We start from the raw sequence: 14621 nt of genomic DNA, 5'->3' as shown, positions 1-14621 counted from the left end.
GTGGGCAAGCCTTCCATCTTCAAATCATAGTTACAAACGTTTGTTCTGCGAAACCTTGAGGAATGGCTATTGAAGAGAATTAAAGCAACATCTGCAAGGGAAGTTGAAGCAAATCCTCTCCCATTAACACAGATAATTGCAGAAAGACATGGGAGACTGACTCAGGATTCAGTGAGTCCCAGGCTTGCTCAGCCCTGCCCTTGGAACACCCTGGACCCTGGACTCAGCTAGATTGGTAAAGAAAAGGTGCTTTATATTTGTTGTATATGTGATATAACACTGTGACACCAGATTGCGCTGTGGAGTCCTGTCTTTCCCTACCAGATTTCCCTGTATGGGTTTACAACGTGTTTAACTGAATTGCTTCTTTGATGTGTCTAGATCCAGCTCCTCTTTTGGGGCTTTCTGCTGGTTGGGGTCTCACCAGCAGGCCCCCACATTCAGCAGGTGGAGGCAGGTCAGTGGAGCATGAGGCTGGCTTAGCTGGGAAGCTGGGCAGAGCAACACCTCCGCCTAATCCAATTCACCAAGACACTCCTGCTCCGTTGTTGTTGTTTAGTCGTTTAGTCGTGTCCGACTCTTCGTGACCCCATGGACCAGAGCACGCCAGGCACTCTTGTCTTCCACTGCCTCCCACAGTTTGGTCAGAACTTTGTCTATGGAGTTTTCTTGGCAGGGATACTGGAGTGGCTTGCCGGTTCCTGCTCCAGGTGGATCACGTTTGGTCAAAACTCTCCACTATGACCTGTCCATCTTGCAGGGCCCTGCACGGCATAGCTCATAGCTTCTCTGAGTTATTCAAGTCCCTTCGCCACGGCAAGGCAGTGATCCATGAAGGGGACTCCTGCTCCAGCTGTGTCTTAAGGTGCAACAAGTATTTTTGTTGTTTCTGTTGCAACAGTCTAAATAAGCTACCACTCCAGCGTATATTAACCCCATTGAAATGAATGGAAGTGAGTTTTTAAAAGCACAGTTATCACTAACTTTTCTATATAACTTTCTTGGATGAGGATTTCGGGGGGGGGGGGACAGAAACATAATGTGAGAGTATTTAAACTTTTAGCTTGGGACCATTGCTCAAGATGTTTTCTGCTCCCATTGCTTATATTTCCTCAAGTAGAAGCAGTGTGATAATCTCATCTTGAACATTGATCTTTTCTTTTTGCAGTGACATGTGAAGCTGCTGACCAGGTCTCTGATTTGCATTTACTGGCTCCATTATTTTACCCCATTTACCATTTCCTGAAATATTAAGAAGGTTTGGAGTAGGTAGAAAGGACTAATCAATATTTGTAACTGGCTACAAATTATTCCCCTGTGTGCTTTTCATCACACAGAAACTTTAATCTCCTGTACCTTTAAAAGATTATCATCTGTCAAAAACAATAACTAGCCCATGGTGAATGTCTCCTTTTGGACCAATAGAAGCTTTGCTGCAAGGGAAAGAGACCCTAACTATTTAATGACCGTAATAAAGTACAATTATATTGCAGCGGTGTCTGCAACCTCAACTGCAAACAAGCTTCCCACTTACCAGAGTACTGTAGATCTTTCTCTGCATACAGCGACTCAGTTTTTGCCAGTTACAATTGCCGCAGTGGAATTATTTTACTGTCCTGTTGATAAATGAGCTTTATGAGCCATTTGCTGAGTCCTGTGTCTTGTCAGGAGCACAGTCTGTATATACGCAACTTGTCAGCATCAGCTCTCACTTTTCTTTCACTTCCACATTTTTATTCATTGACAGCTTCCATCATGACATTTAATGACCGCCATTAGATAGAGAAAAAATTGACGAGTGAAATCTTTTTCCTAGTTGCAGTAATTCTAGCCCCTTTCCAAGCAGGATAAATTTAAAAAAAAAAAAAAAAGACTCAACTTCTGGAGGAGTAGGCACACATTTTCAAGGTATAAAGTGGGTGTTTTTTGGTGAGCTCATATTAAGGTTGATAGAAGCCTTGCCAGGACCAATGATGCTATTATTGATTATGCCTTCAGTAGCCTACTGTAAAATGGCTCACATTTATTCAGATTTAGCTGCTGCAGTTTGGAGAGCTCCAGTGAGGGTGGCTAGAGCAGAGTTTCTCAAACATGGGTGTCAAGCTGTTTTTGCACTACAGCTCCCATCATCCCTGAACACTAGTCCTGCTAGCTAGGATGATGGGAACTGTAGTCTAAAAATAGCTGGAGACCAAAGTTTGGGAAACACTGGGCTAGAACACCATTACTTGTTTGCTCAGTTTCCGTTACTATGGCCCAATGGTATACTAAGCCCAACATATAGCCAACCAAGCTTTCCTCAGAATGTTGTTGTCGTTTAGTCATTTAGTCATGTCTGACTCTTCATGACCCCATGGACCAGAGCACGCCAGGCATGCCTGTCTTCCACTGCCTCCCACAGTTTGGTCAAACTCATGCTGGTAGCTTCGAGAATACTATCCAGCCATCTCGTCCTCTGTTGTCCCCTTCTCCTTGTGCCCTCAATCTTTCCCAACATCAGGGTCTTTTCCAGGAGTCTTCTCTTCTCATGAGGTGGCCAAAGTATTGGAGCCTCAGCTTCATGATCTATCCCTCCAGTGAGCACTCAGGGCTGATTTCCTTAAGAATGGATAGGTTTGATCTTCTTGCAGTCCACGGGACTCTCAAGTCTCCTCCAGCACCATAATTCAAAAGCATGAATTATTCAGCGATCAGCCTTCTTTATGGTCCAGCTCTCACTTCCATACATCACTACTGGGAAAACCATAGCTTTAACTATACGGACCTTTGTTGGCAAGAGCCATTGAAATTAATGGACCTGTTAGCCATGTTCATGCAAGTGTGTGTGACTACTTTAAGCAGGACTTGACTACAACTCATGGACAAGTTTCTTGAAGGGTTCTAGCCCACCAAGTTCTTCCTCTACCCTTGGCTAATAAAAGCAAGCCAAAGGGGATTGGCCAGGTGGAACAGGGATGCTTTTGATGCTTTGTTGCAGGAGGGAATGTTATATCAGCCTTAAAGGAGGCAATGGTTTGTCTCCTCCTTAAGACTGAAGTATCAGAAGTACTTGACAACATTCACCTGGTTGCTAATATCTCCTTGGGCAACTGATCAGTAGAGGAGGGATATATGGTGAACAGGTTGGAGTCCAAGTCGTACAAGGCAAGGTTAAAGGAGTTGGATATGCTTAGCCTAGAGAAGATGAAGAGGCAACATCACAGTCATATTCAAAAAGTTGAAGGGATACCACATACTTGATAGAGCAAACTTCTGTTGTTCCAGAGAATGGGGCCCAAACTAACATGTTGAAAGGGAAAGAAAAAGGGTGGGACTAAACATTGGAGAGAACTTGCTGATGGTTCAAGATGTTTGATAGCTGAACAGGCTGCCTCAGAAGGTGGTGGACCTTCATTTGATTTTTTTTTTAAGCCGATCAGGGATGCTGTATTAATGGATATCCTGACCTGAGCAAAGGAATTGGGCTAGATGATATTTGAGGACTCCTCCAACTCTATAATTCACTCTGCAAGTCCCAAATATATGAAGAAGTATATTGGACTTTGCAAGGTATGCCAGATAGCAACATTCCACGACTTTGTCATAAAATTTCAGTATTATTATTATTAATTGTTTCCCATGAGACATCTCAAAATAATTTACAATAAAAGAGTTACATATCAAAACAGTTAAAAACAACTGCATATAAAAACATTTGTTTGTAAAGAACCATAAATATAAAAACAGTTTAAAACAACAACACATGCATAAAATCATTTCAGATCCAGGACAGATAACAAATGGGATAAATATTTTAGCAGGCTTGGGAAAAAAGGATTTGTAATCAACATCAGGACAAAGCAGGTTTGTAAGTGGGTCATATTGCAACAGCTGACTATGTCATTCGCATGTCTTTGTGGCCTGTTAAAAGGGGGTGTAGCTTATAGCTATTATGTTTTCTGCTTATATAAAGAGAGAGGTGTAATTTCCACAACAAGCATAGAATCCAGTTCCTGGAGGAACAGAAACTCCCTCCTTACACAATTTCTCTGAGAATATAAGTGCCTGTGTATGCAAGTCCAGGAGTGAAGGCGCCTGTGAATTTCAGTGTGAGCAAAGGGGAAAGTTATTCAAAATGTATAACTTTCTCTGTACAAAGTGGCATTCTAACACACACACTGTTCAGTATATTTGGTTTAATTCACAATGAAATGGAAAATGCCTGTTTGTATTGATGTGATACACTTAGGCACAAAACACTTAAAGTGATAAGTGTCCTTAAACACTGCCTTTGGGTTGGTTGTGGGGTTTTTTTGAGGATTGTGAGAAAGGATTAGTCTCTGTGTAAAAAAAATTGACCTCAAATAAAGGGGAAGAAAAATAAAAACTTGCAAGGAAGTATCCGACTCAGAATAAAGCATCCTAGTAATGGAAGTGCTGAATAAATAAATAAGGGAAGACAAAACTATAAAAGGAATAACACTAGGGGAGAAAGCATACAAATTAAAGGCATTTGCCGATGACCGTATTATTATGACAGAGAACCCAAAAGAAAGTTCATTAACGGTATTAGAAATATTCAAGACTTTTGGGCAGGTGGCCACGTTCAAACTAAACAGCTCTAAAACAAAGCTCTTGGTCAAGAATTTAACAACACAGGACCAAGATGATCTAGAAAAAGCCTCAAATTTGAAGATCTGGGAAAGGCAAAATATTTGGGAATATGGATCTTGGTGAAAAATATTGACCTATTTCAAGATAACTACATTGAGACCTGGATGGAGATTAAAAGAAATTTAGAAATATGGAACAGATTAAATTTATCTTTCTGGGGGAGAATATCCACCATTAAAATTAATGTCTTGACCAAAAATGCTTTTCCTATTTCAGACAATTCCCGTGATCAGGGGAACAGGTTGCCTCAGTGATAGACAACAAGACATATCTAGATACATCTGGCAGGGGAGAAAGCCCAGGATTAAACACAAATTATTAATTGATATTAAAGAAAGAGGGAGATTTCCCCTGCCAGATCTGAAACTCTACTATGAGGCGACCTGCTTCTCCTGGATCAGGGAATGGTGTATATTACAAAACACAGACCTGATAGATCTGGAAGGGCATGACAACTGTTATGGCTGGCATGCCTACTTAGGCTATGATAAGGTCAAGATACTCCATGGTGGATATCTCCCCTTGAAGCAATGGCAGTGACGAAGAAAAATATGCAAGTAAATTGGCCGACATACAAAGTACCATTAAAAGAGAAAGAAAATCAGTTGAAACCAAAAAAATTTGAAGAAATCAGGGTACACCTGTCAGGTTGGTTACAATATCACCAACTTCATGAGATATTTAAACTTGACAAAAGAAATGGCTTTACGGCAGAACCCTCCAGAATGGAAAAAGAACTGATTAAAGGGAAAACTCTCTCCAAAATGTAACGATGACTCCTTGACTGGAAAGTCAAAGAGGAAGAGGTAAAATCAGTAATGGTTAAATGGGCTCAAGATTTAGGTCACAACATCCCTATGGATGCCTGAGAAAAACTATGGAAGGTAGATATGAAGTTCACCACATGTTACACTTTGAAAGAAAATTTTATGAAGATGCAATTCCACTGGTACTTAACGCCACTAAAACTATCTAAAATGTATAAAAATAACTCAAGTAAATGTTGGGGATGTGGGGAAGCAGAAGGTTCAATGTTGCATATGTGGTGGAACTGTAAGAAAATAAAGGATTTGGGGAGTGTAATTTATAACAAGCTCAAAAAGATGATTAAGGTCTCCTTCATAAAAAAAAAAACCCAGAGGCTTTCCTCATGGGGATACTAGGCCCAGATATACCTAAAAAAGTGAGGGAAATATTATTGTATGCTACAGTAGCTGCAAGAATATTAATCTCTATGAATTGAAAAGAAGAAAAAATTCTGACTAAACTGGAGTGGCAAAGTAAACTTCTAGAATATGCCAAGCTGCTCAAAATGACAGGGAAACTGAGAGGTCATACTGATCAAACATTTATTAAAGAATGGGACATGTACAAAAAATACCTTAAGGAACATTGTAATAACATGATGTCAATGGCAGGCCTTGAATGACATCTGTGGTATGATGGATAGGAGAAGAAATCATTAATGAAAATTAATAAAAGAGAATGAATAGTGCACTAGATGGATTAAATTGTAGATACATGATAGGGTAATGGGAAGTCAAAATAGATGTAAGAAGAATTTATTGTGATCTAAGGTAACAAATACTACTGTTTTCTTTTCTGGATAAATTTTTTGTTTGTTTTTTCCTTTTAACTTTTTTCATTGTTTCTTTTTAACTTTAATAAAGCATTAAAAAGGGGGGTGGAGAATAAAGCAGCCCACTGTGCACTTGTCTGGGGTAAATTGCAACATGCCCAGTTAATTGGCCCTAGAAGCGACATTCCCTCTGTTGATTTTGCCCAAAATATTCAGTCACAGGTGTAATTGGATGTGCCCCATGTTCACAATAGGTCCATAATATTTCCCCCCTATCTTTTCATTCTAATAATTTCAAAGATTTCAAGCTGCCCTGAGCCCCTAGGCCATACAAGTGCAAACAAAATATATATATCAAGTTGAAACATAAAGGCAAAAAAAAAAAAAAAAAAAACCTGTTCAGGAAGTAATCAAATCTATATGACTTTGGGCTTCTGCGGAACCAATATGATAAAACATTCCCTAAAAGAGTTAAAACAGTTTTCAAGACAATAAAATGGAGGCTTGAATGCCAGAAACCGAATTCTGCCCAGAATCTTTTCAAAACACTTAAGAAGCCTGGAGGTTGGGCTGGGTACACAGTGATCTCCACCTGCTTCCAAATGTTTGTTCTTAATAAAAACCATATGTTTTTATTGAAAGAATGGAACCTTTCTATCTCCAGCACACATCCATACACAGAGATACGCTTAATGATTTTTTAAATCTTTCTATGATTGTGTGCTGATCTTATTTAACAGATTCCAACTGCTTATTTTATTTTTTTCACCCCCAGAAATGTTGTTTAGGACATGTATTTTTACCCAGTGGCAGCTGATGCCCTGCAGGGCAGGTGGATTGGCATCACTTAGTACGCATTTCAAACAACACCCTTCTCTTGTCACGCAATACTCCCATAACTCCAGCACTGTTTCCTGCAGTTCTGAATTCACATGGTAATAGTGGGGTTGGCACTCATCAAAGATCACTGCCACTTAAATCTGCTGTTACAAGAAGACTGCGGGTGGGAGAAGGTGGGTCGTTCTTTTAACAACAAAGTGCTAAGCGAAAGCATGGAACTGTAGGAAACTTCAGAAAGGGAATGATGTCAGACTTTCTCGCCGCTCCTAGCAGTTAGTGAAAGTCAATGAACAAGGCAAATTATATCTTTCCACAAGCAGACTGCAAGTCGTGTCAAGGTGCATCAGTGGCAGATGAACCTCAAATACATGGCATGCATTTATTATATCTTATACAGTGAGCTCAAGGGAATCAACTTCATATTTAAGTGCAAAGCATAGCTGTCAATTTACAGATTTGAAAATAAGGGACCAGCAGCCTTGAAAATAAGGGATCAGCAGCCAAAATAAGGGATCAACAATTACTTTGATAAAATACATATTTTGTTGCATGCAAATGGCTTTAGATACCTATTAGGTCCACAAATTACCATATAGCACATATTCAACACACAAAAAACAGCAACAATTTGTTATTGACAAAGGACAGCTGGACATAGAAAGGGCCCCATTACCTTCAGTAGCTTATTTAAGGGACATCATCAATAAGGGACAGCAGCGGGACATGGCGCTGGGATAAGGGACTGTCCCGCCAAATAAGGGACGCTTGACAGCTATGGTGCAAAGGCAATAAGAAGTACCCTTTTCAATCAGACCAGGGGTATATCTGGTTCAGCGTCCCATTTCCCACAGGGGCCAGTGGATGTTGTGGCAACATTTTGACACTGCTGCTGTTGTTTTTTTAAAAATCCTTATTTCAGTCATTTCAGTGCTAAGGGTGGAATACAGTAAGAAATAACACAAAACGAAACCAACTCACCAGTCAACAAAGACAGAAAAACAGCACAAGTAAAAAAATTAGCTTCCTACCTCCTTGCCATTGGCCGCCCTCTATTATCAGAATGTGTGCACCAGCTAGTCCCATCTTCTATTATGCTTGCTGCACATAAACACACAACCCGTCCACAAAGCTATATAGTGTACGTTTGGGCTTGCCACTGAGCCCATTTTAAAATATGTGTGCTTATTTTTTTTATAAAAAAATCTGTCAAGCAATGACCCATTTTAAATTTGGATGCTTTGCTAACAATTAACATATGCAAGTGTGTAATTATTGGCTCTTTTATCTCAGAAAACTGGCAACTCTTACACAGTGAGATTGTTTTAATTGCTTTAACTACCTCCTGAATTAGAGTTGGTTCATTTTCAGTCAAAACGTTTTCTCTGTTCATTTGAAAGTTGGGAGTTTGTAGAGGGGATAAGTTGAACTTGTTTAGGATTTCATTGTGACCATTTTATTCTGCACTGGGATTTGTTTACTCCAAAGGTTTTTAAATCCTCATAGTTTTTTTGCACAATTCACAGAATTTACTAGTTGGTTTCTTCAAAGCCATTGGAATGATGTGAGAAAGCTTATAATATATTTGATGCCTGACACACTTTTTAATGATGCACAAGCAGAAAAAAACAGGGGTTCAGGCCAGCATACAAAGTACAACAAATGTATTCATCACATTGTACCTGCCATGTACATTTGTTGTACTTTGCTTGCCATATATTTTGTCTTTGTATGCTGGCCTGAACCCCTGGTTTTTCTATTTGTATATGTTTCTATACAGTGGGTTCCTTATTTTTGTGCACACTTTTTAAAGAAATATGCCATCACATCTCAAACAATAACCATTGTAATCTCCGTTATTTTATCAGGCTTGGCTATGGTGACATATAAAACTTGGTGTGGCCACTACTTAAATTCTTAATATACTGGGAGCTGAATTTCTTAGGATTCTATTTCTAGGACCCTTGGGATGTTTTTACTAAAGATTAAATGGAAGTGTACATGTTATACTATCTTCATTATGCAGCAGTTCTTTCATTGTTTTAAAAGCATCAGCATCTCCCAACTAAAAGCAACATAAAATATAATATTATTATGGGTAACCTATGTGCCATCCCATCAGAATCACTTTGGTCTATCACATGCTGAGAAGCCCATTCATGTGAACTGATCTGAGAAGTGAAGAAGTGCAGTATTTCTATACCATCCCAGACCTAATGCAGAACCCATCTTTGGATTATGCCTATCACATAGATATCACTAGAAACCCTTCCCTAAAGGTGGCTTCTCCACACAGTGGTTATAATATGCGCACCTTTTTACCTTGTGGATTGCCACAATCACATGAACAATCTCCAATGCCAGCAACACAAGTTCCAGTATTTGCTGGCACTGAAGTGGACACTCTCTGGAGAATCCACACGGCAAGAGGTTCTCATGTGTTACAGCTGTAGAATATAGTAAAGTGGATGGAAAGCGAGTAAAGTGGATGGAATATAGTAAAGTGGATGGAAAGCGAGAAACAAGCAAACCGTAGAACCATTTGCATCCATGTTAAGGGAGCAGAATACTGAGAGAACATAAGATGGAATCTACCCACAACACTATTTCCCAAAGATGTGCTGCTTAAGGCATTTGCAGTGACAGTCCGGGGTTTCTATTCAGCGTGCAATCTAGGCAAATGATTGGTATCCGTGAAGCAGTTCTCTTTCACAAAACCCAGGGAGCAGTGCAGTGACACTTTTGAAATGGTTCCTGAACATAACATATTTAGCTTGTGAAGCAATGGTGAGGAAGTGACTGTGATAAGGGCTCATTCAGTAACAGTCCCAAATTGATTGCTTCCTTCCTTGTGTAAACTTAGCAGGCAGCCCTTTGGGCTCGTTTCCGAAGGCCAGCTCAGCACAAGAGTCTTATCGGAAGGAAACGGAATGCAAAAGCCTAGACGGCTTTCGATAAGGCACGTCTTACAGCCACAAGTTTCTTCCCCCTCCCCCATTCTGTCTTTGTTCAAAAACGAGGAATGTTTATGCTGCATACTGATGCAGAACAGGACATGCACAAACTCTTTCTGAGTAAATAATTTTGGGGGGTTTTTTTGGGAGGGGGGAGAGACTCACAGACACGAGTGCTGTAATTTCATGTGATGCATTATCTGTGCCGTTATCCGGAAAACAGGGATCTGGCACTCATTATCTGGCCTTAGAAATATTTAGGATAGACTACTTAAATGTCTGGTTGTTTACTAAGTAGGCAATTTTCCAACAATATGCTATAAGCAATGAATTCACATGTAAACACCTTGAAGCTAGCAAAGACTCCAGGTGCTTCCTGAAAATGCAGAGGTACTTTCTTTCTAAGAACTTACATATTGTAGAAGAAGGATATTGACAAGATGGAATATGTGTGGCGGGAGGGTGACCAAGGTGATAAAGGGTCTGAAACCAAGTCTTATTAGGACCACTGAGGTGATTTTAATTAGTATTAGTATTTTATTATTTATATGCCGCCCATCTGACTGGGTTGGCCCCAGCCACTCTGGGCAGCTCCCAACAAAATTAAAAACACAAGAAAACATCAATGATTATAAACTGAAGGGCTGCCTTCAGATATTTTCTGAAAGTTGTGCCTGCTTCCCTGTAATTTCATTGTTACGGGGAATAAAGCTGGATCACTGGTTTTCCATAGGACACTCAATATTCCAGGGCTACCGAGCGTGTTTATTGGACTGCATGAGTGGGAAGGATTGCCGCTTAGGCTGGTTGTTGTTGTTGTTGTACTTCTGCAAAACCTGGAGTCCATCTAGGCATACTGATTCTTTAGAGATGTGGGTGGCACTATGGTCTAAACTACTGAGCCTCTTGGGCTTGCTGATCGGAAGGTCAGCAGTTTGAATCCATGCAACAGGGTGAGCCCCTGGCTCTCTGTCCCAGCTCCTGCCAACCTAGCAGCTCGAAAGCATACCAGTGCAAGTAGATAAATAGGTACTGCTGTGGTGGGAATGTAAAGGGTGTTTCTGTGCGCTCTGGTTTCTGTCATGATGTTCTGTTGTGCCATAAGGGGTTTAGTCATGCTGGCCACATGATCTGGAAAGCAGTCTGTGGACAAACGCCGGCTCCCTCAGCCTGAAAGCCTTTGACTGGACTTAACTGTCCAGGGGTCCTTTACCTTTACCTACCTTACTGATATTTTCCTCTTATTTCTTAGTGGCCCCATTATGGGTTCATTTCTGTCAGCAACGCTCACCACCCAAGTTTGCTATTAGAAGGAGTGATTTAGACAGGGGTAGGCAACCGTATCCCTCTGCATATGCCAAAGTGGGGCAGTGACATCCTTAAGGCCAGCATTATAGGTGAAACAATAAACTTGCTGAAACAATGAAGTAATGAGTAACTGATTGTTTTGAGCAAGAAATTGCTTGGTGCTCTGTCTGCCCAGTTTATAAATCATTGACAAGCCCTGTTATGCAAGCGACCACTGGTGCTTAATGTAGCCTGAATGTCAGCTTGTTAGACACAATCTGTTGATCTTTCCTCTGGGCCATGTGTGTGGAGGGGGCTGGGGAGGAATCAATCGGATGTTGTAGAGCTAATAAGCATTTAATCACTTTAGACAATCCAAGTCAGCTAAAGAGATAGACCTGAAAGGTGCCGAAATGTAAGCACCTTCTTCCTAGTGGGTCTGAATACATCCAGAATAGTTAGATAGGAAGGCTTTTTCAAGGCTGCATATACATTTACTTGGGTGGAAAACCCATCCCATTCAGTGGGAAACTTAAAGGTAAAGGTAAAGGTACCCCTGCCCGTACGGGCCAGTCTTGACAGACTCTGGGGTTGTGCGCCCATCTCACTTAAGAGGCCAGGGGCCAGCGCTGTCCGGAGACACTTCCGGGTCACGTGGCCAGCGTGACATCGCTACTCTGGCGAACCAGAGCCGCACACGGAAACGCCGTTTACCTTCCCGCTGGTAAGTGGTCCCTATTTATCTACTTGCACCCGGAGGTGCTTTCGAACTGCTAGGTTGGCAGGCGTTGGGACCGAGCAGCGGGAGCGCACCCCGCCGCAGGGATTCGAACCGCCGACATTTCCATCAGCAAGCCCTAGGCGCTGAGGCTTTAACCCACAGCGCCACCTGCGTCCCATAGTGGGAAACTTACTTTTGACTAAATATATATAGAGGCAATATGAACTGGGTCAAATGAATTTAGAAAATAGCATATATTGGGGTTTTTACTGACTCATCAACCAATTCATATAAAAGAGCAGGTTTTTCCATCCTTATATTTAATACCAGTCTAATAAAAGGCAAGCTATTACTATGTAACTGCCAAAGTTAGTCTCTCTGAACAACAGGGACACTGTTTCAGTGTCCTAGAAAAGTCACCACCAGATCACACATATCAAAATGATTTTTTTACCCCCACTTCTCATACATGTGTTGATCATCCCCAACAGTTTTCTTAGGAATGCACTAACTCACTTTTTAAAAATCAAGAGGCTCACTCCAAGAAGGAAGACAATTGCAATGATTATCTCTTTCTGATTTGGCTGATGGCCTGATAAGAGTTCAGCTTTATAAGCAACATCTGTCTTTGGAAAGCAGCTTTCGAAAAAGAAAAACAGCAAAGGTTAGGAAAGGGGTTGGAGGCAATATCAAATCTATGTTTTGTAGTACAAACACGGAGAGTTACATTCCTATATATACGTACTTAACATGGAAATGGTCCTGAGCACACCAGCTCTTACAAGTAAACGTACTGCACAAGTGATGGTGGCAAACGGCTTCTAAGTCAATAGTGCTAGGTCCACTGACCATGCAAGGAATTATTATCATCATGCATACTAATGGCAAACTCATTGCCTGAGTGCCTATCATTACATAGCCAAAATGGCACTTTCCAAACACAAGAAGAAGGTGGCATCAACGGGCATGAGGAAGCTTGAAGGTTTTCAGAAGTATAAGAAAGGGAAAGAGGGGCATGTTCATTTCAGTGAATCATCTTCCCAGGTATGGTAGACCACCTGGGCTGTGAGTTCTGGAAGACCTGCTTCCTGCCTTGCAGACCTTTTTATATCCTATGTCCTTTTAAAATGTGGTGGGGGTTTTTTGGAGGGGGGTATTGGGTTGATGTTTTTATTTTGATTATATATTTTGGTGGTTTTATATATTGATTTTGTTCTGTGAACCACACTGAGACCTCCGGATATAGGGCAGTATATAAAGTCTAATACTAATACTGTACTAATAATAATAAAACCTGGTCTGGAAGTGGCCCCAGCTACAAAAACTGTGGCTGTTGAAGAGGCGAGCAACTATCTTGGCTGACTCTTAATGCAGACCCAGGTCACAGAGCCTGAGCTATGAACTACAATTGGCAGCACTGGCAGCAAAAGCAGCAGATATGTTCTGCACTTATTATACTATTTCATTCTCTTGTTAATGTTGCTGTTTGAAATATGCATTTTTATATTTGACTTCCTTTAGTAATGTTTTATTTTGTAATCTTTAAGATAATATTTTAATTTCCTGTTTATTGTGTTGCCTTGACAGTATACTTTATATCTCACTTTCTCCAGTAATGTTCTATTTAATGTGCTGCAAACCACTTTGAGACTTTTTCTTAAAAATATAAAGTGGTATAGATATGAAGTGATTAATAATAATTGATAATAGTTGCTATATTCGTTAGAGGGGTGAAGTGTAAAGCAATTTATCTTAGATCCAGGTTTGTTGGCAAACAAAAGAACACCAAAACTTGTTTTTTAATTGTTTTTGTGAGTTGCATTAAATATTTTGTGCACACTGCCTTGTGAGCTAAAGTTGTGAAACAGTATATATGTTTCATAAGTGGGACTTGACAGGCTTAGAAACAAGAACTTTACTTAAAACAAGCTGTTTACTAGGTTGAAGTTTGCTCCCACTCCTTTCTTCCCAAATACCATTTTATGTGTTGACACAAAAGTATGATTTGAATGCTTCTCAGATGAAAAGGTGCAAGACAGGCATTCTATATAGTTAGCAAGCAGCTAATTTTCTCTCTGTACTCTGATTTTCCCTTACATTATTACCCAAAGGTTACAGTTTTTTTCAGATACGAAATAAAACACTCAGCTTCTGGGCATTAACAGAGAGAACATGAAAAGGTCACCATGGTGAGCTCATAAGTTCTGCATTCATAACTTGCCTTTCAAAGCAAATAGCCACAACTGCAAGGGCTATTGAAGTAGATCAGTCAGAGCGGCAGGAAATTGTTCACAGCATGATGCACATTTTCTCCTTTTTATTATCACTGTTTTCATTCATAAAGGATCACTTTAATAACCGACAAAGGAAGAAGCTGCCAGGACAACTGAAGTATGCTGCCTCATGCTGTGGCTAAAAGCATTGGTACTTTGTTACTATGAGTAACCATTGCTAAAAATGCTACTGGGGACACCATTATTCCCTGGTATTAGGACAACATTACCTCCATTTTGCAAAACATGCATAGCTATTTGTGGGAAATGAGGGGTCCTCTGTGCTACTCCTCATTGGCAATCCTTTAGCTAACATG

At 40.4% G+C, this 14621-nt stretch overlaps 1 protein-coding gene and 1 long non-coding RNA gene across 5 annotated transcripts in view; one reads left to right on the top strand and one right to left on the bottom strand.

Moving 5' to 3' along the window:
• Positions 1-8312, bottom strand: part of LOC307224076 (uncharacterized protein) — a 132754-nt gene extending 124442 nt beyond the window's left edge. For all 4 annotated transcript variants that reach the window (XR_013842403.1, XR_013842404.1, XR_013842405.1 and 1 more), the window contains exon 1: positions 8101-8312. Coding sequence is in view for 1 of the 4 variants with exons in the window: in XM_079990567.1 (XP_079846693.1) it covers positions 8101-8155 (55 nt within the window). In the remaining 3 variants the exon portion in view is untranslated. The remainder of the gene's footprint in view (positions 1-8100) is intronic.
• LOC307224082 overlaps positions 1-14621 on the top strand; it is a 95771-nt gene that overhangs the window by 59761 nt on the left and 21389 nt on the right. The gene's annotated exons all lie outside the window — the stretch shown is intronic.

This window comes from Podarcis cretensis (assembly GCF_951804945.1).
Source record: "Podarcis cretensis genome assembly, chromosome: 9".
NCBI lineage: Eukaryota > Metazoa > Chordata > Lepidosauria > Squamata > Lacertidae > Podarcis > Podarcis cretensis.
This window is presented reverse-complemented; position numbering and strand designations above follow the sequence as displayed.